The sequence below is a fragment of the Mustela nivalis genome, assembly GCF_964662115.1.
Source record: "Mustela nivalis genome assembly, chromosome: X".
NCBI lineage: Eukaryota > Metazoa > Chordata > Mammalia > Carnivora > Mustelidae > Mustela > Mustela nivalis.
This window is the reverse complement of record NC_139040.1, coordinates 63625110-63650172: the sequence shown is the minus strand read 5'-3', so window position 1 is coordinate 63650172 and position 25063 is coordinate 63625110. Positions and strand designations below refer to the sequence as shown.

The window sequence follows — 25063 nt, the reverse complement described above, 5'->3', positions numbered from 1 at the left end:
GAGGCCAGCATCACCTTGATCCCAAAACCAGACAAGGATCCCACCAAAAAAGAGAGCTATAGACCGATATCCTTGATGAACACAGATGCGAAAATACTCAACAAAATACTAGCCAATAGGATTCAACAGTACATTAAAAAGATTATTCACCACGACCAAGTGGGATTTATTCCAGGGCTGCAAGGTTGGTTCAACATCCACAAATCAGTCAATGTGATACAACACATCAATAAAAGAAAGAACAAGAACCATATGATACTCTCAATAGATGCTGAAAAAGCATTTGACAAAGTACAGCATCCCTTCCTGATCAAAACTCTTCAAAGTGTAGGGATAGAGGGCACATACCTCAATATCATCAAAGCCATCTATGAAAAACCCACTGCAAATATCATTCTCAATGGAGAAAAACATAAAGCTTTTCCGCTAAGGTCAGGAACACGACAGGGATGTCCATTATCACCACTGCTATTCAACATAGTACTAGAGGTCCTAGCCTCAGCAATCAGACAACAAAAGGAAATTAAAGGCATCCAAATCGGCAAAGAAGAAGTCAAATTATCACTCTTCGCAGATGATATGATACTATATGTGGAAAACCCAAAAGACTCCACTCCAGAACTGCTAGAACTTGTCCAGGAATTCAGTAAAGTGTCAGGATATAAAATCAATGCACAGAAATCAGTTGCATTTCTCTACACCAACAGCAAGACAGAAGAAAGAGAAATTAAGGAGTCAATCCCTTTTACACTTGCACCCCAAACCATAAGATACCTAGGAATAAACCTAACCAAAAGGCACAGAATCTATACTCAGAAAACTATAAAGTACTCATGAAAGAAATTGAGGAAGACACAAAGAAATGGAAAAATGTTCCATGCTCCTGGATTGGAAGAATAAATATTGTGAAAATGTCTATGCTACCTAAAGCAATCTACACATTTAATGCAATTCCTATCAAAGTACCATCCATCTTTTTCAAAGAAATGGAACAAATAATTCTAAAATTTATATGGAACCAGAAAAGACCTCAAATAGCCAAAGGGATATTGAAAAAGAAAGCCAACGTTGGTGGCATCACAATTCCGGACTTCAAGCTCTATTACAAAGCTGTCATCATCAAGACAGCATGGTACTGGCACAAAAACAGACACATAGATCAATGGAACAGAATAGAGAGCCCAGAAATAGACCCTCAACTCTACAGTCAACTCATCTTCGACAAAGCAGGAAAGAATGTCCAATGGAAAAAAGACAGCCTCTTCAATAAATGGTGCTGGGAAAATTGGACAGCCACATGCAGAAAAATGAAATTGGACTATTTCCTTACACCACACACAAAAATAGACTCAAAATGGATGAAGGACCTCAATGCGCGAAAGAAATCCATCAAAATCCTTGAGGAGAACACAGGCAGCAACCTCTTCGACCTCAGCCGCAGCAACATCTTCCTAGGAACAACACCAAAGGCAAGGGAAGCAAGGGCAAAAATGAACTATTGGGATTTCATCAAGATCAAAAGCTTTTGCACAGCAAAGGAAACAGTTAACAAAATCAAAAGACAACTGACAGAATGGGAGAAGATATTTGCAAACGACATATCAGATAAAGGACTAGTGTCAAGAATCTATAAAGAACTTAGCAAACTCAACACCCAAAGAACAAATAATCCAATCAAGAAATGGGCAGAGGACATGAACAGACATTTCTGCAAAGAAGACATCCAGATGGCCAACAGACACATGAAAAAGTGCTCCATATCACTCGGCATCAGGGAAATACAAATCAAAACCACAATGAGATATCACCTCACACCACTCAGAATGGCTAAAATCAACAAGTCAGGAAATGACAGATGCTGGCAAGGATGCGGAGAAAGGGGAACCCTCCTACACTGTTGGTGGGAAAGCAAGCTGGTGCAACCACTCTGGAAAACAGCATGGAAGTTCCTCAAAATGTTTAAAATAGAACTGCCCTATGACCCAGCAATTGCACTATTGGGTATTTACCCTAAAGATACAAACGTAGTGATCCAAAGGGGCACATGCACCCGAATGTTTATAGCAGCAATGTCCACAATAGCCAAACTATGGAAAGAACCTAGATGTCCATCCACAGATGAATGGATCAAGAAGATGTGGTATATATACACAATGGAATACTATGCATCCATCAAAAGAAATGAAATCTTGCCATTTGCGACAACATGGATGGAACTAGAGAGTATCATGCTTAGCGAAATAAGTCAAGCGGAGAAAGACAGCTATCATATGATCTCCCTGATATGAGGAAGTGGTGATGCAACATGGGGGCTTAAGTGGGTAGGAGAAGAATAAATGAAACAAGATGGGATTGGGAGGGAGACAAACCATAAGTGACTCTTAATCTCACAAAACAAACTGAGGGTTGCTGGGGGGAAGGGGTTTTGGAGAAGGGGGTGGGATTATGGACATTGGGGAGGGTATGTGCTTTGGTGAGTGCTGTGAAGTGTGTAAACCTAGTGATTCACAGACCTGTACCCCTGGGGATAAAAATATATGTTTATAAAAAATAAAAAATTTTAAAAAAACAATGAATGCTGGAACACTGAAAAGAAATAAAATAAAATGAAATATTAATAAAAAACATTTTTGTGGTGACAAAATAAAATTTGAAGATTTCATTAAACTATAGTATTCAAACCAGAGTAAAAAACAAAACCAATTTACTAAACAAGATTTTGATTCACATGAATTATACCAGAATACCAGAATAAAAGGGCTGATTTATTACATAGACCTAAACCAAAATTACTTTTGTCTGATCTTAAGTCAAATATGCATACTATCAAATTTCATACTTTGTTTTAAAAATATTTTCACAATTTTAGGGTCTCACATATAAGGAATTCCTAAATTTACAAACCAAAAATAAATGAGTTTTAAAATTTTTTTTAAAAATTTCAATTGCAGGCATCACCATATTTCACCCATAAACATTTCAGCATACATACTATTAATTAGAGTTGAACATTATTTTCAGTTGTTTTTCTTTAGAGATAAGCCATATTTTTCTTTGGAGATAAGCCAATTTCCCTATAAGTACACCAGATTCTTTACCAAAACTAAATTTTGTTACTTGTGGTCCATTTAGGCAGTGGGACCATCCTTTCATATCACATATTTTGAGAAATTGGGACTTTGACTCCAGGTGACTGTACCTTCAGTGTAGGAAGGTACAGAAAAGTGACTCAGACTCCATTAGACCATTATTAAGTAGCACTGTGACCTTGAGCAAATTATTTAACTTGAAATCTCCATTTTTCAACACATAAAATTAAATAATGAAAATTTCTTCAGAGGTTTGAGGTCTAGATGATATCATATATGGAAAATGCCTAGTGCAGGGCCTGGTATATCGTTAATGCTTGATAAGGGCTGATTTGGTCACCCATTCAACCAGAGTTTCCTTGATGGGTATATTATGCATGCAGAGCCTTGCAAACTTTCCAGAAGAAAGAGAAAACAGATGCTTTGACCTCAGGCAAACTAGTGTGCTAGCAGCCCCCAGCCCCTAGGTTTTCATAGGCTCCATAAAGGTGAGAGCTGAGGGCAGGGATTGGGGGGAAAGGGGGTCATAAGTAGGGTTTTGTCTATTCTTAGTCTTTGAATAGACCTACGGGGTGGGGGGGTGACGAGGGCATTGGGGGGTGGGTGGTAAGTAGGGTTTTGTCTATTCTTAGTCTTTGAATAGACCTACCTCTGGTAGGTGATCCAATGCATGTGATTCATTTTTAGTGATAATTATGTATATTGAAAGTATAGTATACCCTTTAAGGATATGTATTTCTGGGGCGCCTGGGTGGCTCAGTGGGTTAAAGCCTCTGCCTTCAACTCAGGTCGTGATCCCAGGGTCTCTGCTCAGCAGGGAGCCTGCTTTCACCTCTTTCTCTCTCTGCCTGCCTCTCTTCCTACTTGTGATCTCTGCCTGTCAAATAAATAAATAAAATCTTTAAAAAAGGGATATGTATTTCCATTCTAAATATACTGAAAGAAATTTTCTGGATTTTTAGGAAGGAAAGAAAACTAGGTTGTATATTTGAATAAATAAGAGTTTCTGTGAAATTTTTTTAAAATCCACACACTCCAAGAGCAGGCAGAATAATCTACAGTAGAAAAAAAATAATCATAATGGTTGCCTATGGGGTGAGTTGGGGATTGACTGAGAAGGAATATTTTGGGTGATAATGTTCTGTATTTTTTTTAAAGATTTTATTTATTTATCAGAGGGGGGGGGAGAGAGCGAGCACAGGCAGACAGAATGGCAGGCAGAGGCAGAGGGAGAAGCAGGCTCCCTGCTGAGCAAGGAGCCCGATGTGGGACTCGATCCCAGGATGCTGGGATCATGACCTGAGCCGAAGGCAGCTGCTTAACCAACTGAGCCACCCAGGTGTCCCTGTTCTGTATTTTGAAAAGGGTTTGGATTGCACAGATATAAACTTTTGTCAAAACTCATTCACTTGTACACTTAAAATCTCTGCACCTAATTGTACTTCAGTTTATCTTAAAAGAGTGTCTTAATTTTGACACAGTGAAATTGGAGATATAGGTTAATATTGGTTAATAGAAGTGGAATTTTTTTTTTATGTGCAATCCCAAAAAACGATGTTAGAAAGACAGTTGCCTATTCTGGCAATATGGAGTTAAACTCTGGTTCCCTAAGGCAGAAGCTAAAAGAAAGACAATGCAGGGGCAAGAAAGAGCCAAAACACAGATTTGTCATAACTGCAAGATGAGTTTATTTGTTTTTAACCGTAATAATGATTAATATTATGGCAACACCCTGCATTGCGGGTATAAAAACACAATCCTCTCCCAAAATATGACTCAGCCTCTGTGCTCCCAGATACACTGAAATTCCTTGGAAGGCAGCTGTAGGCCTTCGTGGAGGCTCCTGTTCTTGCTTCTTTCACAGTTAGACAAACCAAAGCAGATCCACGCCCCTGCTGCTAGGTTCCCAGGCATAAGGAAGGCCTGGACTCACAAATCGCCACACAATACAGCCAAATAATGTCCTGTTCAAACCAACAGTTCCCTCACCCACAACTACCACCTGGGAAATGGCCTGCTTCTAGGCCAAACTCCCTGTTTAACAGAAATCCAAATACTTCACCCTGGACCTTTGAGCAAAATGTCAGAGAGAGAACTTCGTTTTTACTCCTATAAAATTCCTACACTTTCAGAACATTACCCCTGTCCTCCTCTCGCTTAGGGACTCTTTGTGATTATATATTTTACACTAGAAGTAAAAAATAACTCAATCCTTCTACTCAGACCATACCCTTAGGCGTGGCTTTTCACTTAACTAACTGCTTCCTGGGAAGAAGAAAGGTAGGAAGGAAAGGGGTGGGACAAAGGCTAAGAAGATCTTGGAAGCCCAAGTATTCTATTTAGCATCACTTTTGAGTGCAGGCTGCAAAGGTTTTCCTTTCCATTTATCATACTTATTGAAAGGGAATCTAAGGCCCCAAAGAGTGCAGGAACTTGACCAAGGTCACACCAAAAGTATAGAGTAGAGCTTGGGAAGAGGAGCCAGGTCCTTTGCCTCCAGCCAAGGGCTCTATCCAAAAAGATGTGTGATTCTCCCTAGTGAGTCAAGGAAAAATGCAGAGAAACGGGGTTATCAGAGGAGAGGGTTGCAGTTCATGTGGTTCATTCAGCCTCGCAAAATGAACAGGAAGGAGAGACACAAACAGACCCTAAAAGGATGAATTGGAAATCCCTGAATTGTAGAGAAGGGGAGCAAGATGATAGTTTCCTGTTTTAAAAGATGCTGCCCGAGCATCTGAGTGACTCAGCTGGTTAAGCGTCTGCCTTTGGCTTAAGTCATGATCCCTGGGTCCTGGGATTGAGTCCCACTTTGGTCTCCTGCTCAGCAGGGAGTCTGCTTCTCCCTCTGCCCCTTCCCCCGTTTGTTCTCTCTGTCTCTCTCTCTCTCTATCTCTCCACCACCACCCCACCCTACGCAAAAATAAGTAAATAAAATCTTTTTTTTTTTTTTTTTAATGCTTTTCCAGCATCAGGCCACTCAAACTGTCCAGATGTTCTTCACTATCCTGGAGAGACAGAAGGACAGGAAAAATGAAAGGAGGAATTGAGAAGGTAAGGAAGAAGTGGGGAAGGGGAGAAAAGAAAGAAACTAGGAAAAGATTTGGAACAAAAAAGAATGGCTGAATGAATGTTCGAAAAAGAACAACATACAATCACAGGAACATACAATCACAGGAAGCTTTGGAATCCTAAGTTATAGTACAAATTGGTTCTCTTTCTCCTCTCCCCACCCTCTACTCTGCACTGACTTGGGCACACACACATACACACACATACTCATTAGTCTATCCTGGGCCAGCCCCTTTTTCTCTCCCAGACATGTTGGCTCAGGCTCAGGAGCCTAGGGCTTCAACTCTTGTGAAGAAGTTGCTGGGCCTGCCCAGCCTACTTGCTGCTTGACCTATATATTTCACAGATGTTAGTTCCCTTTGCCATTCCCCAAGTGGCCAGAGAAAAGCTAGTTTAGCAGGAAAATATCCATTCTAAATGGACTTACTATATTCAAGTGGAAAAATGTCACATTTCTTAAACCCCACTTACCACCAAAACAAAAAAGCCTCTTCTTGATGCCCCTAGAGACTACACCCTAAAGGCAGGTCTATCCAGACAGTTGAAGTGAGATGATGTATATACCTCTATTACCTGACTGCCCCTTTGACCTATAGCAGTGGGCCTCACTGGCCCCAAAGGAGAAGGGGGCCTAAGCCAACAGTTAAACTGTTGAACCAAGATAAGAGCTACTCTCCAAAATCCAAATAAACAACACCTCACTCATCCAAAGGTCACTTCTCTAGCAATCTCATATATCTGGAACAAAGAAGAAAATAAAGGGAAAAGAGAAAAAAAGTCTCAAGGAAGTCAGAATAGATGTCACGATCTATACAGTAAAGTTTGTAGGTTTTACTCAAAAGAATCTTTTTGGAGCCAATTTACTTTAGACTAAATCCTTTTAACTGTATTTGTTGTTTTCATGGCCACAATAAATGAGGAACAGCAAATTATGATGAGACAAAAATACAGAAACTCTAGAAAACAGAAGAGACAGTTGAATGTAAATATGGATGGTAAATCAAAGTCTTAAGGTTTTGTCCTCTTTTTTTAAATTAATTTATTTATTTTCAGAAAAACAGTATTCATTATTTTTTTACCATACCCAGTGCTCCATGCAATCCGTGCCCTCCATAATACCCACCACCTGGTACCCCAACCTCCCACCCCCCCCACCACTTCAAACCCCTCAGATTGTTTTTCAGAGTCCATAGTCTCTCATGGTTCACCTCCCCTTCCAATTTACCCCAACTCCCTTCTCCTCTCTAACACCCCTTGCCCTCCATGATATTTGTTATGCTCCACAAATAAATGAAACCATATGATAATTGACTCTCTCTGCTTGACTTATTTTACTCAGCATAATCTCTTCCAGTCCTGTCCATGTTGCTATAAAAGTTGGGTATTTGTCCTTTCTGATGGAGGCATAATACTCCATAGTGTATATGGACCACATCTTCCTTATCCATTCGTCCGTTGAAGGGCATCTTGGTTCTTTCCACAGTTTGGCGACTGTGGCCATTGCTGCTATAAACATTGGGGTACAGATGGCCCTTATTTTCACAACATCTGTATCTTTGGTGTAAATACCCAGGAGTGCAATGGCAGTGTCATAGGGAAGTTCTATTTTTAATTTCTTGAGGAATCTCCACACTGTTCTCCAAAGAGGCTGCACCAACTTGCATTCCCACCAACAGTGTTAAGAGGGTTCCCCTTTCTCCACATCCTCTCCAACACATGTTGTTTCCTTTTTTGTTAATTTTGGCCATTCTAACTGGTATAAGGTGATATCTCAATGTGGTTTTCATTTGAATCTCCCTGAGGGCTAGTGATGATGAACATTTTTTCATGTGTCTGATAGCCATTTGTATGTCTTGATTGGAGAAGTGTCTGTTCATAAGGTTTTGTCCTCTTAATAATACCCTAGTACTGACTCCTGTTGTCAAACATGGAGTAACTTGCTGAGCAATGAGAAATTTGACAAGTGTTAATGGCCAATCTTTCCTAAATATCCCTATTAGGACATTGTTACTTATCTCTGGACCATCCTGTCAGGGTGACAAGTTCTGATGGCAATAGCTCAGCAAAGTTTCCTTTCTTAAAAAACAAACAAACAAATAAAACTCCTTAAGCCCAACTAAGGTAAACCATCGTCAAAAATGATGGAGCCCAGAACTTCTGGGGAGAATGGGGGAATAAGAGGACCCTAAACTCACCTTGTCCAACAGATACAACTAGATAACACTCACATCAGTGTAAATAACCCAGAAAACAACCGATTACTGGCAGAACAAACTCTCCACAGCTAAATGTAGAGAAGAGGCCACACAGAAGAGAGTATGAAGGGTAAAGACAAGGTTGGGCACTAAACTGACCCATGGGTCTGTCCACAGGAGACCACTTCTCCAGTAAAAAAAAAAAAAAAAAAAAAAAAACAGACCCTCATCCTGGGGAGGCCCTGCCAAGAAGATGAATCCCCATAATATTTGCCTTCAGAAGTTAGAAGGACTGAATTTCATAAGTTCCTAAAACCAGTGGGACTTAAAGCCTAGAATTTTAAAAATCAGTGGAATCATCTCTGGGAGAGCTAGGAGGGGAAGCGGAAGCTGAGTCCATGCCCTTAAAGAGACAGCATAACAAAAAGCCCCACAGAGATACAACACAGAAGCAGCAGTTTGAAAAAAAAAGGCCTGGGGCATGTGGGAGGGAGAGCAGTTTATTCAACTCAGATCCTGTCCCAGAAGGACAGAGATCACTGGAAGATTCTTCCAGGAACAAAGGAGTTGACAGGTGCCATTTCCCTTCACCACCCCCCAGCATAAACATGTGGACACCTGTGGGAACCAGTGTGGCACAGACTGTCATGACCTAACGTGCTAACACCACCACCCTGTGCCCCTCAACACATTGCAGATCCACCCCCATCCAATATGTTCATAGCTGGAGCCCATCCACAGTGGTGCCACAGGCCTGCCAAAGTGCAAGCAGCCTTGACAGCATCTAGCACCATGCCAAATTCACTCTTGCCCTGTGAAGAAGGAAAGACAACCACACACACACCAGTTAGACTATGGCCCCGGCAGTAGGCTGGGGGCAGACAAGCTACTCTCAACTGCAGGTGCTGCCCACTAATGAAAGCACAACACAGGGAAAGAACCCAGCAGTCTGGTACTACAGCATCTCTGACAAATGCCTGGCCAGACTCAACTCAAGCGCAAGGCATCCCCACACTCACCCACTAATATCACAGAACCAAACACTGCCCACAACAAGCAAATAGAGCCCTGCAGATGATGGGACTGAAGGAAAAAGTAGCTCACAACAGCAAAGTCCACATAACACACATAGGAGGCACCCATGGTCTGGAGAAGAGGAGATATGGCACTGAAGAGCAGTACAGGGCCTCTTCTTCATAAGGCCATTACTTTCAAGTACAGGGGACATAGATTGCTTTCCTAACACAGAAACAGACACAGAGAGACAAAATAAAAAGGGAGAGGAATATGTCCCAAATAAAAGAACATGACAAAATCACAGCAAGATACTGAAGGGAAAAGGAGATAAATAACATGCCTGAGAGATAATTTAAACTAATGGTTATAAAGATACTCATCGAACTTGAAAAAAGAGTAGAGGGCATCAGTGAGACCCTTAACAAAGAGAATGAAGATTTAAAAAAAAGAGAGAGAGAGAATGAAGATATTTTTAAAAAGGACCAATCACAGATGAAGAACACAATAAATAAAATTAAAAATGCACTAGATGGAATAAATAGTAGGGTATATAAAGCAGAAGAATGAGATACCTAAAGGACAGAGTAATGAGAAGGAATCAAGCTAAGCAGGCAAAAGAAAAAAAAATAAGCAAAATGAGAATAGACTTAGGGAATCCCAGTGACATCATCGAGCATAAGAACATTTGCATTATAGGGATCCCAGAAAGAGAAGAGAGAGAAAAGGGAGCAGAAAAAACCTATTTGAAGAAGTAATAAGTAAAAATTTCCCAAATTGGGGGAGATAACCAGATATCCAGTTCCAGGATACACAGAGATCCCCCAACAAAATCAACCGAAGGAGATCCACATTAAGACCCGTAGTAATTAAAATAGCAGTAAGTAGTGATAAAGAAAAATTTTAAAGCAGCAAGACAAAAGAAGACAATTACAAACAAGGGAACCCCATAAGCTCTCAGTGACTTTTTCAGCAGAAACTTTGCAGAGCAAAAGGGAGTAGAATGGTATAGTCTAAGTGCTGAAAGGGAAAAATCTGCAGCCAAGAATACTCTATCTGGCAAGGCTATCAGTCAGAATAGAAGGAGAGATTAAAAAGTTTCTCAAATAAAAACTAAAGGAGTTCATGACTACTACATGCAAAGGGCTCTGGAAAATAGTACAGAGGTTCCTCAGAAAGTTAAAAATAGAACTACCCTACAACCCAGCAATTGCACTACTAGGTATTTATCCAAAGGATACAAACATTGTGATTCCAACAGGCCCCTACATCCCAATGTTTATAGCACCAATGTCCACAATAACCAAAATATGGAAAGAGCCCAGATGTCCATTGACTAATGAATGGATAAAGAAGATATGGTTTAGGGACGCCTGGGTGGCTCAGTTGGTTAAGCGACTGCCTTCGGCTCAGGTTATGATCCCAGCGTCCTGGGATGGAGTCCCACATCGGGCTCCTTGCTCAGCAGGGAGCCTGCTTCTCCCTCTGCCTCTGCCTGCCATTCTGTCTGCCTGTGCTTGCTCTCTCTCCCTCTCTCTCTCTGACAAATAAACAAAATCTTTTAAAAAAAAAAGATATGGTTTATACATACAATGCAATATTACTCAGTCACCATAAAGAATGAAATCTTCCCATTTGAAATCTTCCCATTTGCAGTATGGATAGAACTAGATGGTATTATGTTAAGTGAAATAAGTCAGTCAAAGACAAATATCATATTATTTCACTCATGTGTGGAATTTAAGAAACAAAAGAGATACACATGGGAAAGGGAAAGAAAAATAAAATAAGATGAAGACAGAGGGGGAAGCAAACCATAAGAGTCTCTTAATTCTAGGAGACAATCTGAGGGTTGCTGGAGGGGAAATGGATACGGGGATGGAGTAATTGAGGAATGGGCATTAACAAGGCTACTTGAAGTAATGAGTACTGGATGTTATATGCAACTGATGAATCACTAAACTCTACCCCTGGAAACAATAATACACTATATGTTACCTAAATTGAATTTAAATAAAAAATTAAAATAAAATAAAATTGCCTGGGAAAATCCAGGCATAAATATTTAAAACAAAACAAAACAAAAAACACTCTCACCAAACAAAAGTCCAGGACCAGATGGCTTCACAAGAGAATTCTACCAAACATTTAATGAAGAGTTAATACTTATTCTTCTCAAACTGTTTCAAAAAATAGAAGAGGAAGGAAATCTTCCAAATTCATTCCATGAGGCAGCATCATCCTGACACCAAAACCAGGGGGAAAAAAACACTACCAAAAAAGAGAACTACAGGCCAATATCTCTTATGAACATGCATGCATAATTCCTCAACAAAATACTAGCAAGGCAAATCTAACAATACATTAAAATAATCATTCACTGTTTATTTAAAAAATAAAAAATTAAAAAGAATAATCATTCACCACACTCAAGTTAGATCAAGGGTGGTACAACATTTACACATCAACCAATGTGATACATCACGTCAGTAAGAGAAAGGATAAAAGCCATTTCAATAGATGCAGAAAAAACATTTTAAAAAGTACAACATCCATTCATGATAAAAACTGTCAACAAAGTAGATTTAGGGGGAACATACCTCAACATAAAAAAGACCATATATGAAAAACCATTATACTCAATGGTGAAAAACTGAGAGCATTTCCCCCTTAGGTCAGGAAGAAGACAAGGATGTTCAGTCTCACCATTTTTGTCCAACATAGTACTGGAAGTCCTAGGCATAGCAATCAGATAAGAAGAATGAATAAGAGGCATCCAAATTGGTAAGGAAGAAGTAAAATTGTCACTATTTGCAGATCACATGATACTATATAGAGAAAACTATAAATTCTACCAAAAAAGAAAACAATAAAACTGATAAATGAATTCAGTAATGTCACAGGATACAGAATTGAGGTACAGAAGTTTGTCACATTTCTATAGTCTAATAATGAAGCAGCAGAAAGAGAAATTAAGAAAATAATGCCATTTACATTTACACCAAAAATAATAAAATATTTAGGAATAAACTTAACCAAGAATGCAAAAGACCTGTACTTTGTAAACTGTAAAGCATTGACAAAAGAAATTGATGATGACCAAACAAAAGGAAAGATATTCATGCTCATGGATTGGAATAACCAAAATTACTAAAATGTCCATACTATACAAAGCAATCTACAGCTTTAATGCAATCCCTATCAAAATACCAATAGCATTTTTCACAGAGCTAGAGGAATCCTAAAATTTTATTGGAAACGCAAAAGATCTCAAATAGGAAAAGCAAGGAAAAGAAAAAGCTGGAGGTATCACATCTCCATGTTTCAGGTTATACTACAAAGATGTAGTAATCAAAACAGTATGGTACTGGCATAAAAACAGACACACAGATCAACAGAACAGTATAGAAAGTCCAGAAGTAAAACCACAATCATATAGTCAATTAATCTTTGACAAAGGAGACAAGACCATGCTATGGGGAAAAGACAGTGTCTTCAACAAATGGCATTAGAAAAACTGGACAGCTACATTCAAAGAATGAAACTAGACCCCTTTCTTACGCCATACACAAAAATAAACTGAAAATGGATTGAGGACCTAAGTGTGAGTCTTGAACCATAAAAACCCTAGAAGATATCACAGACAGTAATTTCTCTGACATTGGTCATAAGATTTTTCTAGATACATATGCTGAAGCAAGGGAAACAAAAGCAAAAATGAACTATTGGGACTACATTAAAACAAAAAGCTTCTGCACAGCAAAGGAAACAGTCAACATACTAAAAGACAAACTACTAAATGGGAGATAATATTTACAAATGACATATCTAGTAAAGGGCTAGTATCCAAAATATGTTAAGAACTGATACAACTCAGGGCACCTGGGTGGCTCAGTCATTAAGCATCTGCCTTTGGCTCAGGTCATAATCCCAGGGTCATGGGATCAAGTCCCACATCAGGCTCCCCGCTCATCGGGAAGCCTACCTCTCCCTCTCCCACTGCTTGTGTTCCCTCTCTCTCTCTGTCTCTCCCTGTCAAATAAGAAAATAAAATCTTAAAAAAAAAAAGAACTGATACAACTCAACACCCATAAAACAAATAATCCAATTTTAAAAGGGGCAGAAGGGGCTCCTGAGTGGCTTAGTTGGTTAAGCGTTTGCCTTCAGCTCAGGTGATAATCCCAGGTTCCTGGATTAGAGCCCCACATCAGGCTCTCTGCTCAGTGGCAAGTCTGCTTCTCCCTCTCCCTCTGTGATTTCTCTTGCTTTCACTCTCTCTCAAATAAATAAAATCTTAAAATATAATGAAATAATTTTTAAAAAATAAAAATGGGCAGAAATCATGAACAGACATTTATCCAAAGAAAACATACAGATGGTCAAAAGACACATGAAAAGATGCTCAATATCACTCATCATTAGGGAAATGCAAGTCAAAACTACAGTGAGGTATCACTCCACACCTGTCAGAATGGCTAAAATAAAAAACACATTAAGCAAGCATAGAAAAGTATGTGGAGAAACAGGAACTCCTTTGCACTGTTGGAGGTAATGCAATCTGGTGCAGCCACTATGGCAAACAGAATGGAGATTCCTCAAAAAATTAAAAAGAGAACTGCCCTATGACCCAGTAATCACACTATTAGGTATCTACCAAAAAATCCAAAAACACTAATTCAAGAGGATACATACACCCCTGTGTTTAGAGCAGCATTATTTACAACAGCCAAATCATGGAAGCAGCCTAAGCATCCACTGATAGGTAAATGGATAAAGAAGATGTTGTATATATATACAATAGAATATTATTCAGCCATAAAAATGCATGAATTCTTGCCATTTGCAACAACATAGATGGAGCTAGAGGATATAATGCTAAGTGAAAAAAAGTCAGTCAGAGGAATACAAATACCATATGATTTCAGTCATATGTGGAATTTAAGAAACAAAACAAATGAGCAAAGGAAAAGACAGAGAAACAACCCAAAAAAACAGACTCTTAACTATAGAGAACAAACTGATGGTTACCAGATGGGGAGTGGGTAGGAGGATGGGTGAAATAGGTGATGGGGATTAAGGAGGACACTTGTCATGATGAGCAAAGGGTGATGTATGGAATTTTGAATCACTATATTGTACACCTGTAACTAATATAGCAGTGTATGTTAACTATACTGGAATTAAGACTTTTAAAAAGAGAAATCTACATTTGAAATCCTTGAAATCATACAGTATTAATAAGACTTGCACAGTCTTAGCTAAGCCAGACATCTTTAAAAATCTAAAATCTCTGAACGATGACTGAAAGAATATCAACTCTCTGCATATTGAAGTGCCAGACATGTCACACACATTATCTCTTTTAATTCTTAAAAAACAAAAACAAAAAACCTTCAAGGAAAATAAAGCTCAGAGAAGTTAACATGACTCATCTGGGGTTCCATGGCCTATGAGTGACACACCTGGTATTCAAATCCCATTTGTCTAACTCTGCTCCATACCATGCTGCCTCTCACCCTTTGAAAAGACTATGGGTAGATAAAGGGGGAACATCAATGAAGGAGCATGCATCCATCAACCAGTCCTCTAACACTGCAAAATTACTCTAACCCACCCTCCCCCCACCTCTCCAAAACCACTGTAATAAGCAGTCATGGAAATGAAAAAGAATCACAAGACCCACTAATGTAGAACCACAAGAGTCCCTGGCATAAGTAGAACTGCAACTGACTAGTTACCATTAGTAACAGTGTTACTAACTCAGTCAGACCCTCATGGCCAATTTTATGTATGTATACAGACATGCATATATAAATCACATTTTAGTCTCACAATCACCAAAGAGGTAGGTTCAATTATTGTTTCAATTTTATAGTAGAAGAAACAGAACTGGAGAGAACAAAATGCCTTGTCTAAGTCACACAGCCAGTCCTAGGGCCAAGAGTCAAACTCAGTTCTGATTCTACATCTGGTACACCCGACTGCATATCAGTCCTTTACCTGCTATGTCATGCCTTCTACAGATTCACAGTTGGAGTCAGAGACTAATAAGTCTGAGACCCACCAGTTATGGTGTGTATCTAATTCCAAGGCTGTCAGCCCCTGGAGTGGCCCAGCTCCAAACCGCTGGTGGAGAGCAAGTCATCCTGCTCCACACAAGCAGCCAGCTGGTCCGTTATGGTTTAGGCAACTAAGCAATTCCTACTGGGATTTTCTCTCTCAATCTTACTATTTTTTTTAAAAGATTTTATTTATTTATTTGACAAAAGGAGATCACAAGTAGGCAGAGAGACAGGCAGAGAGAGAGAGAAGGAAGCAGGCTCCCCGCTGAGCAGAAAGCCCGATGCAGGGCTGGATCCCAGGACCCTGGGATCATGACCTGAGATGAAGGCAGAGGCTCTAACCCACTGAGTCACCCAGGCGCCCCTCAATTTTACTATTTTTTTCCAAGTTGGGTCAGTAGGTTAAGCACACTCTGCTTCCACAAATCTACAAGGCCCTTGAAAAAAGACAAAGTGTTTTATATCTGCAGAAGAGGAGACCCCTGTCACATTTAGAGAACCCATGAGTGTTGGTCTCACCCTTAAGCCATCTGGGCCATCTTCACTTGCCTCCCCCAACTCTCAGCTCTTCCTTCCCTGATATCGCCATAACCATTCCAGGTTCAGGAGAAAGTCAGATTGTTACAAATAGTTTAATGTTATGGTCATTGCTTTGAACTCCACAACCCCTTGGGTAAACTATGAAATTGCAAAATTTAGCTTTTAAAGCTGTTGTCTTATGGCCAGCCAAGTCATGATACTGTCATCTCATACCAGGGTGACCTCATCTTCCACTATGGGCCTGAGATGCTAATCAAGAAAAGCCTGGACCTGGAGAGATCCAGACAGTGAAAGCAATACCATGATAGGACAATTTTATGCTCCTTTCTGGGGGTGGTGGGGAGGACCGAGGGTACTGGAAATGAGGAAACATATACCTCTGGACATTGCTGCAGGCATTTTGAGTGGTAATATGGTTATGTGAGCTTGCCTGGGTGGCACTGTGAACACCTGTTTAGCTTAATGCCCCCCTTTCAACACCACCTAATCCCTCCCCACTGATTGGTTTTTTTCCCCCTCCATTTCAAAACTTGGACTCTGGGATTCATTCTGTTCTGAATCAAGAGAAAGTATAAGACATCTTCATCCATACCTCACCAGCTGAGGCTCACGTAAATGGTGTCTGGCCCTGCTCAGATCTCATTATTCTGGTTCCAGTAACTGGGCTCTTCCCTTTCCTGATGACTAGGTTCCATCCTTATACCAAGTTCCTGTGCTTGAGCTCCTATCTTATTCCCTCAATATCGGAGGACCTGTAGTTCCCTAGGCATCCAAATTCTTCCAGCACTGAGGAGAGAGGGGGCCTCCCGGCCAGTCCCTCCAATCCCTACCCAACCTGATTCCATTCTGACAATTGGGGTACTTGAAAAAAAAATTAGATGAACCCAACGTAGGCCTCCAATTGATTACCCTGAGATCAAGAGTCACATACTTTACTGAATGAGCCAACCAGTTTCCCTTGGAGTACTTTAAAATTTATATATTTCAATTTTAGAAGTTATTGATTAATTCTCTAATAGGAAAGAGTAACAAATCAGCACTCAGTTATGGTAAATGAATAAGCCCCAGAGATCTACTACATAGTATAGTACTTTTGGTTAATAATATCATATTGTTTACTTAAAATTTGGCTAAGAGAGTAGATCTTACATTAAGTGCTCTTATCACCAAAAAATAATAGTAACAATAAAAAAAAAACAAAATGGATGAGGGGAAAGTTTTGCAGGTAAAGGATATATTTATGGCATAGATGGCGGTGATGGTTTCATGGGTATATATTTATCCCCAAATGCATCAAGTTGTGTATATTAAATACATATAGCTTTTTATATGTCATTATGTTTCAATAAAGCAGTTCCAAAAATCATCACTTCTTCATCTCTGCCTGTTTTCTCTCCCATTACCTCCTTATTTTTGTGAGTTATATTAACATTTCTACTTTGTTTGGATTTCTAGCCTATATAACAATAGGCGTCAGTGTCACCTTCAGCTGTACTTCCTCAACACAAATTCAATACCGAGGCCCTTATCCAAAGTCTGCTTCCAGGGTCCCTGGCCCTGACCGCCAACCTACAACCTAGTCCTCCCTGGGCTTATTGTTGAAACCCCCCCTTAACACTGACTCTGCTCCCCTTTGGTGTGTCCCTCCCTAAGTTATGCTCTGAGGCAGTTCAACATCTCCAGTCACCAGCAGGTCCTGGGCAGGTCCCTTAATTCTGGTTCACACACTCTGCTCTTAGGTGACATGGACAGAGACTTTGAATCCCCCTGTGCTCTAGGCTGGCCTGAACCATATGTACTGTGCAGGTACTATCCAGGCTCCCTTGAAAGGAAATTTTACCAATAAATTAAAGAAAACCAGAGGATGTCCACCAATAGATGAATGGATAAAGAAGATTTGGTGTATGTGTGTGTGCATGTGTGTGTGAGTGTGTATGTGGAATATTAGCCATTAAAAAGAATGAAATCTTGCCCTTTGTGGCAACATGGATGGACCTAGAGGGTATTACGCTAAGTGAAAGAAGTCAGCAGAAAAAGGCAAATACTATATGATTTCACTTTTATGTGGAATTAAAAAAAAAACAAATGAACAAACAAACAAAAAACAGAAACAGGCTCATAAATACAGAGAACAAACTGGTGGTTGCCAGAGGGTTGCGGAGTAGGGGGGTAAAATAGGTGAATGGGATTAAGATGTACAAACTACCAGTTATAAAATAAATAAGGCACAGGGATAAAAAGCACAGCCTAGAGAATATAGTCAATAACATTGTAGTAATTTTGTGCTTTGACAGATGGTAACTACACATCATGGTGAGCATTTTGTAGTATACATAATTATTAAATCACTATGTTATACACCTGAAACTAATATAATATTGTATGTCAACTATATTTCAATTTAAAAATAAAAAAGAAAACAAAAGGAAATAACATGCACCCAAAAGACCAGAAATCTAATGGCTTACAGAATAAACCTACATCTAATCACAGATTGGATTGAATAACAGTGTATGAAGTCATTTGGCTATTTTTAATGTTCCGCTCTCTCTCCCAAACCCCTTTTTGAGGTTCGTTTTGTTTTGTTCCAAAGATGTTCGACTCCCCAAAGGAGAGGGATTCAGCACTAGTCACAGCCTCCTGTACTAAAAAAAGAAAGGAAGGAAAGAGGGAAGGGACAGGACAGGAAAGGAAAGAAAGAAGGAAAAGATGGAAGGAAGGATGGAAGGAATGAAGGAAGGAAGGAAGCTGATAAGTAGCTAATATCTCATGCCAGAGGGGAAATGACTCTATTTCAGCAGTCCTCCTGCCACTGAACAGGTCTCTGGCCTAGACCTAAGCAGGCCACAGTCCTCACAAACTCCAGACCTTTACTCATGCCCTCCTCCTACCTGGAATAGCACTCTTCCTCTACATCATTTATCGGAACCGTGCTCATTCTTCAAAATCCCACTCTTGCTCTATTACCTCTTCCAGGAAGCACAGCTGTGTTCTGCCTCTTAACCTCTCAGCACTTAAAATCTACACCACACAATTTCGTATTTAACTCATCAAAATCTTAATCTCTGCTGCTTCGTGTAAGCTAGTTTATGCTCCACAATAGTACCATAAGTATCCTTCTTGGCCTCCCTCAGGACACTTAGCATAAACCTGAGCCTGTAGCTGAGGCTCAAGCAAAGACACACTGGAGAAGCTTGGTCTAGAAACAAAATCAAGGGTTTCCTTTATTTTTGCATAACTGGCTAGAAAACACAGTGCTCAGACACAGCCTTAAAATAAAAAAGGTATTCCTAGGTCATTGAACCACAGAGTGTCAGAGTTGAAAGGAATCTTTACTCCCAAACTTTTAAACTGGGGTATGCACAGTTTACTCTGCGGGTCCATGGTAGTGTGTCAGGGTGTCCACAGAGCCACAGGATAAACATGGAATGCTTCCTCAGAGTGTCAATTTTACTAGAGTATAAGAAATTTAGGGCGCCTGGGTGGTTCAGTCAGTTAAGCGGCTGCCTTTGGCTCAGGTCATGATCTCGGGGTCTTGGAATCGAGCCTGGCATCGGGGGGGGGGTCCCTGTCAGCAGGAAGCCTGCTTCTCCCTCTTTAAAAAAAAAGAAACTTAAAATACTTCTATATTAAAACAAATATGGCTATATCATAGAGGAAGATGCAAACTCTGCAAATATTTTTAGGATAAAATGTAAGACCTCGAAGATACTTCAGGCTTGCAGTTAGACTGCTTTGGGTTACCCCATTCACCCCTCTCCCTTACCCATGCTGGGGATTTCAGTTTTCCTCTCCTCTTTCATTAGGGGTTACTTCAGTTAAAAAAACAGAGGGTTGCTGGAGGGGAAGGGGTGGGGTTTGGGGGGATGGGGTGGCTGGGTGATGGATACTGGGGAGGGGCATGCTGTCTGTTGTGTAAAGCTAATGAATCACAGATGTGTACCCGTGAAACAAATAATACTTTTTGTGATTAATAGATAGATAGATAAATAGATGATAGATAAAAGTTTGTGGAGGCTGATCTAGTACAGCCTCCTCTTTTTACAATTAGGAAAACTGAGGTCTGCAGATGAGCAATAATTTAGCCAAAGTCCCAGACAGTAGCTCAGCAAGAGCTGGGACCACAATAACCCCCATCAGAATGTACATTTCTTCCTAGTGACTTGCTCCAGGAACTACTGACCCATGAAATACACTTGCTACTCCTTGCTAACTCAGTTCTGCCCCTTGTACCCTGAGGCAATTTTTTTCTTTGCCATGGATTATACAAGATATCCTTAGGGAAGCCTGTGGCATCAGCAGTTCCGAGAACAGACCAGAACCTTTAGTCTCTTCCCCATAACTTCAAACACGTCAAATAAATGCTGAAATTCCCAGAAATCAGAGTGTAACTGATGAGCTTTAAACCCCTCCCAGAAATGGAATCAAGTCCCCAGTTTTAGGGAGAGAGAAGCAAAGAAGCAAAGCAGAGAAGCAGTCCTCCTAATTGGAGGCCATAGCCAGGAAGCAAAGATCTGATCCTAAGACCCTGATTCTCCCTTCATTTATGTGAGAAAGAGATGCTGGAAGGTTACCTCAGCAAGCCTCCAAGGAAACTGGGACCTCAGAGAAGCCCCCAACCTGGCTTCTCTATCTCCTGAGGTAAATGTGTCATCAGGTTGTGGGACTACAATAATCATCTCAGGCTTTAAAAAAAGAAGAAAAAAAAAAGGAAGTGACTTTGGATTCAAATGACTTCAGCTTCCCAACCCTCATATGTATTCTTTGGGCAAATAAGCAGGAGCTCTGTAGATTCACATACTTTCATCCACCCATTCACACCTTCAACACACAACTCTTGCTATTACACAGACATAGGCAAAGTCCTCTGCACAGTGTCACAAATACAAATACAAGGATGCATTTGTGTTGGGAAAACCAATAAAACCATAGTCCCTGCCCACACTTCTCCCCCAATACCCAGCTCCCAACCTACACATCCACTGTTGATACTCATATTCACACACATGCCAGGTTGAGAACTGACTCAGGCTGCCAGGGTTAGAGCCACATTCCACGGTGTCCCATTCCTCTCAAAGAACTAACAGATCATTTCACAAAGATGTCATCACATGGCCACTAATGGCGAGTTACAGCCAGAATACATGGTTCATTACTTACCCCTATCACAGGTAGGCCCGTGGGAGAATAACAGCAAAGACAAAGAAGACTTGAGACTTGACTCAGAAGACTGACTAGACAGGTGAGTTGAGGGCTTGTTCCAGCCAGAGAGTTCCTTTCCTCTTTCAGCCCTGGAGTTGGAGTGGGGAAATTGGAATGCAGTCTGACTTTTTGCAGACTTCTCAAACTCAGCTATAAACCACGTAGGGGAAAAAAAAAAAAAAGAAGACTGCCCTTTGAACCTGGATTTTTCTTGTCCACAGGAAGATTGGGTAACATCATAACACTGTCTCCTGTGAACAAGTTCCTAACACTTTTCAAGTAGTGTAGTGACCAACAGGATGGACTCTGAAGCCCCAGCACCTATAATCTGTAACACCTTGAGCAATTTATTTAATTTGTCCAGCCCTCAGTTTTGCCATCCGTTAGAAATCAGAATAATAATAACATCTACCTGGCGGTGTGATGCGATTTAAATACAAGGCACTTAGAGAATGCCCAGTGCTTAGAATGCTGGATATATGGAATTTACAAAAAAGGAATTTCCTGTTTTTTTCGGGCTGCCACTCTCTCATTACCTGCCTGCCCACAGAAAGGTGACAGTTTGGTCACCTCATTTCCGAGACAGGTTCCTTAAGCCCAGCAAGAACAAGACTGGCCCAATATCACACAGAAAGAGCAATGGAATTGAAACTGATTGCTTCAGGGTGACTCAGCCAGTGTTCTCATCTCTCCCTTAGGAAAAGATGAGCATAGCTTGAGGAAACCTGGGGAGGAAATATGACTGGGGCCAGGCAGGATATAAGTAATACCAAGAACAATGACCAATTAATATGTGCCAGGCACAGTTTTAACTATATTCTGTGTATTGCTTCATTTAAACCTCACAGCAACCCTAGGAGGTCATGACTATCACCATCACCATCACCATCATCATCATCATCACCATCATCCAGAAAGAGGAAACTCAGGCTTCCACACTTAGAATGGCTTCAAGTTGGTATTTGAACCCAGGCAGTCTGACACCAAAGATGAAGCGTTCAACTGCTACACTATACTACCATCCACAAGGAAAGCAGAAAGAAAGTAAAGGTAGGAACAAAGGACAAAGGAACAATGTAAGTTCTTTTTGAAGTAAATAGATTGAGGCAGTGTAGTGTTAGGGTCAAGTCCTAACTTAAAATCAATGGTTTAAGTCCAACCTCTGCTACTAATTATTAATATCTTTGGGCCTCAGCTTCCTTCACTGTAAAATGGGAATAAAACTGTTTTTTAGCATTGTGATAAGGCATAGGAAGAGAATGCATGGAAAGCCCCTGGGGCAATGCTTAACCCAAAGTTAAAAGCTCAGTAAATAGGAGCAATTGATGTCACTAACTACATTCCCTGCAGGATTTGCCTAGCAATACAGCTCCCCATGCCCCTTCTCAGGGAAAATAAGTTCCAAAGGAGAAAAACATTTATAAGCTGTAGGGAAAATTGAGAACTAGGCTGAGCAACAATTCCAGATATCCTTCCCACCTCCTGGGTACATAGGGGGGCAGTGGGCCATGGAGGTGGGAAGTGAGTACTAGCATTATTAGCATCACTATCTCCTTCCTCAAGGAACAGATTCCAGCAGGCTGCCCCTCCCCCTCCAGTTTCTGGTCACTTACAGCCTGAGTCAGAACTCTATTGTTTCTTAAGTTTTTTTTTTCCTATGTCCTTTTCACATAAGTTGCTTTATTTTTTATATCACTCCTATTAGATATCGGGAAAGGAGGATGGAATCTCACATGTGTTGAGTGTCTTCTATGTACCAGATGGAATGCTGGACACTGTCCATCAGTGATTTCATTACATCCTCACAACACCACTGTGAAGTCATCCTTACTAAAAGGGTTGTCCTGAATCCAGGGTGGGTTGCTTCTTTTCTCATGTATATTGTCCTCTCATCCTATATATCCAGCACAATCCTGGCCAGAAGTTGTGTCCTGCTGAGGGTTTCTTATAAACCAGAATGTTCTGGAATCTCACTGTCCTCAACACACTGATCTCTGCATAATCCCAAGGCCCACAAATTAAGAGTAATTTGCCCCCAGTGGATCTGAGATGAAATTATGACTCTGCTTACTAACTGTATGATTCTGTGCTAGTCACCTAACCTCACCTCTAAAATAGGGATATGGCACTTCCTACTCTACTATGTCATGAAAATTAAATAACTTTCATAAACTTCTGTCAATTGGGCCACTTCATGGAAACATTGTTCAAAGTAGAATGATCAGAGGATGACTGGGTGACTCAGATAAGTGTCCATTCTTGGTTTCAGCTCAGGTCACGATGTCTGGATTGTGAGATTGAGCCCACCTCAGCTCTGCTTTCAGCACCAAGTCTGCTTGGGATTCTTTCTCCCTCTCCCTCTGCCCCTTCCCCCACTTTTTCTCTCTCTCTCAAATAATTAAGTAAATAAAACCTTTGAAATGGAATAATCAGTTAGCTTAATCTCAGAAAAGCCCCCCAGAAGAGCAATAGAATGCTTATATCCCTGACATTCCATCAGGTAGGACACCAGATCTGCAACTGTGGTTGGTGGCTTTGGGAATGTTGGGGGACAAAGACTGCAGAAATCCCCTGGAGTAATTGTTGAGGTAATGGCCTTTCACTGTTATCAATGTGTCATTTATATCATCAGAGACATCTAAATCCTTTACAGTCACATACTTCTCAAAGAAGTTTCATCTACATTGTTTCATGTGACATTTACTAAAACTCCCAAGAATTGGCCTTTATCATTTAAATTGTCCCATGTTTTGTTACCCTTTTCCCCTTCCTGGAAATGGCCCATCAAATTTACAAAATCCATCCCATCTTCCCTTCAAGGTCTGTCCATTACAAAGGGCACACTTTGGCCCAGAATACAGCCCTAAAGCCCCAGATCAGTATTCTTTCTGCTTTCTGAACTCCCACAGCTCCATGCACCTTATACTACTTGGTATTCTAGTCGTTTGAAGATTTTATTTATTCAAAAAAGAGAGAGAGAGAGAGAAGAGAGAGCATGAGCAGGGGGAGGGCCAAAGAAAGAGGGAGAGGGACAAGCAAAATCCCCGCTGAGTAGGGGGGGCTCCATCCCAGGACCCCAAGATCCTGACATGCGCTGAAGGCAGCTGCTTAACTGACTGAGCCACCCAGGCCCTGTAGTATTTTATATACTTGTCTTAACCTCCACCCCTCTACCCTACCTTTTTACTAAATCCGCAAACTCTTCCAAGGGAAGAGTGAAGAAAGAAGGAATGATTTCCTCATTTTATGTCAGTCCCACTTTAAGAAGCTTTTTATGATGAAAAAGTTCACCTGTGTAAGTTTTATATAAAGCAGAGGGAATTTATAATGAACACCTGTGTACAGGTCACCCAGCTTCAACAATTAGTAACCTATGAACTGTATTATTGCATCTGTACCTCCACTCCTTCTGCCTTCTAGCACCAGATTAAAGTAGATCCCAGACAACCTGTCATTTCATCCATAAACACTCCAACAGGAACCCCACTTTTTGCATTTCTGTGTTCCCTACAAAAGGAAGAGCATTTTCATCTGAATGCCCTACTACCGGGAGCACATCAGAAGATGATTTCGGAGGACCTACTGTGTGCCAGATATTGTGCTTGGCTCAGGAGGTTCTGTCTTGAGCTAAGGAGGTACAACAAGTGGATGTACCAAGCCACTATGTTCCAAACCAAGAATTGCTACAGTTCCAGAGAGGGAGGATGCGGTGCACGTGGGTACCCAGGAGTAGGAATAAAATTGCACTGACTGAATTGAGCTAAATCGGTTTTCTCTCAGGGAGACCCGGAGTTTGAAGAGGCCGTGAGACACGGGTTCTCCAGCAGGAGGCGCTGCAAAGGCGGGAGTGCGGTGGAGGTGGAGGTGCTCGCTCTGATGGGCTTCTGCAGGA

At 40.7% G+C, this 25063-nt stretch overlaps 1 protein-coding gene across 1 annotated transcript in view; it reads right to left on the bottom strand.

Moving 5' to 3' along the window:
* The window catches only part of LOC309855898 (uncharacterized protein), a gene marked incomplete at its 5' end in the record, with an annotated part of 123406 nt that extends 101352 nt beyond the window's left edge, over positions 1-22054 (bottom strand). The window contains 3 exons of the mRNA XM_082716517.1: positions 20544-20654; positions 21130-21321; positions 22046-22054. Coding sequence (XP_082572643.1) covers positions 20544-20654; positions 21130-21321; positions 22046-22054 — 312 coding nt within the window. The remainder of the gene's footprint in view (positions 1-20543; positions 20655-21129; positions 21322-22045) is intronic.
* Positions 22055-25063: the final 3009 nt, after the last annotated feature.